This window comes from Pteropus alecto, unplaced genomic scaffold (genome assembly GCF_000325575.1).
Source record: "Pteropus alecto unplaced genomic scaffold, ASM32557v1 scaffold4855, whole genome shotgun sequence".
Taxonomy (NCBI): Eukaryota; Metazoa; Chordata; class Mammalia; order Chiroptera; family Pteropodidae; genus Pteropus; species Pteropus alecto.
Genome location: NW_006436746.1, coordinates 1 through 3,154, shown reverse-complemented (window position 1 = coordinate 3,154; position 3,154 = coordinate 1). Strand labels below are relative to the sequence as shown.

Sequence of the window (3,154 nt, the reverse complement as noted above, 5' to 3'; positions counted from 1 at the left end):
CAGACAATTGTATTTAAAACTCTCTTTGGTGTTCATTTCCAGGTAACCAGGAGAGGATGAAAGGATACATGTGTGTGTAAGAAAACTGGTGACCAATTCACATGACTGGACAGGAATGCAAGCTCTCTCTTGAGTCATTCTTTGATCATAAAAGATGAATAAAACCCTGAGTATAATGGAGATAAATAATGGGCGATACTGATGACAATTGTTCACCATCCCTTCTGTGCTAGTGGAAAATTTAGAAGAGGAAATTCATTTTTTTTTTACAGTAATGAAAAGTCATGTTATATGCAGCATGGAAAGTTTTCAAGCAGAAACATAAAGATAATTCAATAAAATATAGAAAAACATGAACCAATCTTTAACCATGTACATAAACCCCATTTACACATGGGCACCATTCCTCCATATACCAGTGAATAGAAGTATAGCATGAGGAATAATATAGTAGTACAATGTGTGATTTAAAATTTTGCTTTGTCATGTTGAAATCACCTGTGATTTTAAGGTGGTATTAGGTCAATCTATTTATTAAAATTTACCTTTCAGTGAAGACTCTTCTTGGAGACATGTATTTGATAATCATTTTGTCAGTGCCATTGTGGTCTCCAAGCTGGAGGAAAACAGAATCCTCATGAGGAGAATAAAACCCAGTAACCATCTACAAAACACACTAGTATGTTTTAGTCTACATTCGCAGTTAAGATAGTGATATACAAAGGAATGTCAAACATAAAAGTGAAAAACAGTGGTCTCAGAGTTTCCTCTCTTATAAAATTATATTAATTGCCTTGGTCATCAAGTATAGTTTTTTTTTTCTTCCCCATTTGAGTACTACTGCTCATGACAATTCTTTTAGGAAAACAAAAAGAATTATTTGGTACTACATATGCAGTTTCAGAAAAATTATTCTTAAAACAATCGATGATGTCTCATTAGGTAAATGAGAATTTCCAAATATTTCTGATCCATGGTTAATAAATTTGGGAAAGTAGGAAAATAACAATGGGGAAAGCTGTTGGGTATCAGAGAGAGCTGAATTAATTGAGTTACATAAATTGAACAGAACAGATGAGGTTAAAGAAATAGAAATTCCAGGAAATATATAGAAAGAGCAAGTCCTACTTCATAGTCTGAAAATAATTACATTACCTGATTCTGAGCCTTTGACCTCTGCAATCATGGGCACTTCTTCGGTCTTAGGACAATTGGCCTGTTTGTAGGTTCCTTCACAAAGAATGCTTTTAGAGCTTGTTTGATGTCTTTATTCCTCAGACTGTAGATGAAGGGATTCAGCATAGGAGTGACCACGGTGTACATCACCGAGGCTGTGGCACTTGAGTGTGTGCTGTGGGTAGCAGCAGAGCTGAGGTACACACCTAGCATAGTACAATAAAATAAAGAGACAACCGAGAGGTGAGATGCACAGGAAGAAAATGCTTTATACTTCCCCTGAGCTGATGAGATTCCACGTATGCATGAAACAATCTTGGAATATGAATAAAGGATCCCAGCAAAAGGACCACCACCAAGCAGGAGAGCTGCAAAATACATCACCATGTTATTAAGAAAGGTGTCAGAACAGGCAAGTTGGACCATCTGATTGAGTTCACAGAAAAAGTGTGGGATTTCCAAGTTTGTACAGAAGGACAGTCGCAATGCCATTAAGCTTTGTAACAAGGAATTCAGGATACACATGATCCAGGACACCAGAACCAGCAGTCCACAGAGTCGGGGGTTCATGATGACTATGTAGTGCAGGGGGTGACAGATGGCCACATACCGGTCATAGGCCATCACAGTCAGGAGAAAGACGTCTAACACTGCAAAAAGTGTGAAAAAATACATCTGGGTGATGCAGGCCTCATAGGTGACGACTTTGCTCTGTGTCTGGATGTTCAGCAGCATCTTTGGAACGGTGGTGGAGGTGAAACAGATGTCCACTAAGGAGAGGTTGGAGAGGAAGAAGTACATGGGCGTGTGGAGATGGGAGTCTGAGCTGACGGCCAGGATGATGAGTAGGTTTCCAAACACAGTGATCAGGTACATAGAGAGGAAAAGCCCAAATATCAGAAGCTGCAATTCTGGTTTCTCTGAAAATCCCAGAAGAAGAAATTCTGAAATTTGTGTAAGATTCCCTGGTTCCATGTGGCGGAGGTGACTACCAGAATAGATGAAAATAACATGACTAATTTTCATACAAACTTGCATTACTTACATATTTGAAATGCTACGATTTATATTTTTCTGTCAAGATATTAATTTTAATATTTTCTATATGGATATGGTCCCTTTCAGGGATCCCCAGTGCCACCTCTGATAGGATTGATCATGTTTTAGGCACTGTCTAGGCTGTGAATATGGGATGCTGAGGAACAAAAGTTTCTACAGTTCAATGATGGAGGAAGAATATAGGAGCTAATAATAAAATTATAAATTATTTTAGATGGTGACAAATGGTATGAAGAAAAGGAAAGCAGATCTAAAGGAGAAAGTAATTAGGCATTGTATTTTTCATGGATATATAGGTAAGACCTGCAAACAAGGTGACATTTTAAAAGACTTCAAGTAAATGAGAAAGGAAAAGTTTTGAGATGTCCTAATTAAATTACAGTGAGGCCAGAAAGTGAGAGAAACGGACAATAGTAGTTAACCATCTAATAGTTGGGGACCACATAAATGAAGATTGCTCACATTCCTGAATGTACATTGGAGCTTTGAATCAACTTCTGTAGCAACCACTAGCTGCCACTGCATTCTGCGTGTGCATGAACTTTCAGGACTGTTGCATGTAAACAATCAAAAGTAGTAAACATTTCTTCCTTATAGATTGTCCTAGAACTGCCTTCAGTTCACCTTTCCCAAGCCCCCTTATCTGTAGCTAATGTAAATTCTTCAAAACAACTTACATCTTTCTTCTCTAAAACATTATGTATAAACGAGCCCGTCAGCTTTAGGACAGTGGACATGTTTGTTTTTTTTTCTACCTAGCCCTGCTGCTGGTGGTTTAGACTTCATGCCCTTGGACCTGGTCCTTTTTTGGCTAGAATTTGGCTCAATACACCTTTTCTTTTAGAGAAGCTTTTGGCCCTGACCTTTTTTTTAAAGTTTAACATAAGAGAAGAAGGGAGATGCAAGGTTTTATGGAGAA

At 38.0% G+C, this 3,154-nt stretch overlaps 1 protein-coding gene across 1 annotated transcript; it reads right to left on the bottom strand.

Moving 5' to 3' along the window:
• Positions 1-1,182: 1,182 nt before the first annotated feature.
• LOC102887002 (olfactory receptor-like protein OLF4) lies at positions 1,183-2,151 on the bottom strand. The gene has a single exon (XM_006913517.1). The coding sequence runs from the start codon at positions 2,149-2,151 to the stop codon at positions 1,183-1,185; it is 969 nt and encodes a 322-aa protein (XP_006913579.1).
• Between the last annotated feature and the right edge of the window lie 1,003 nt (positions 2,152-3,154).

Bases quoted from the DNA above. Each gene is read 5' to 3' on its own strand.
- LOC102887002 (XM_006913517.1), bottom strand. From the start codon at position 2,151: ATGGAACCAGGGAATCTTACACAAATTTCAGAATTTCTTCTTCTGGGA.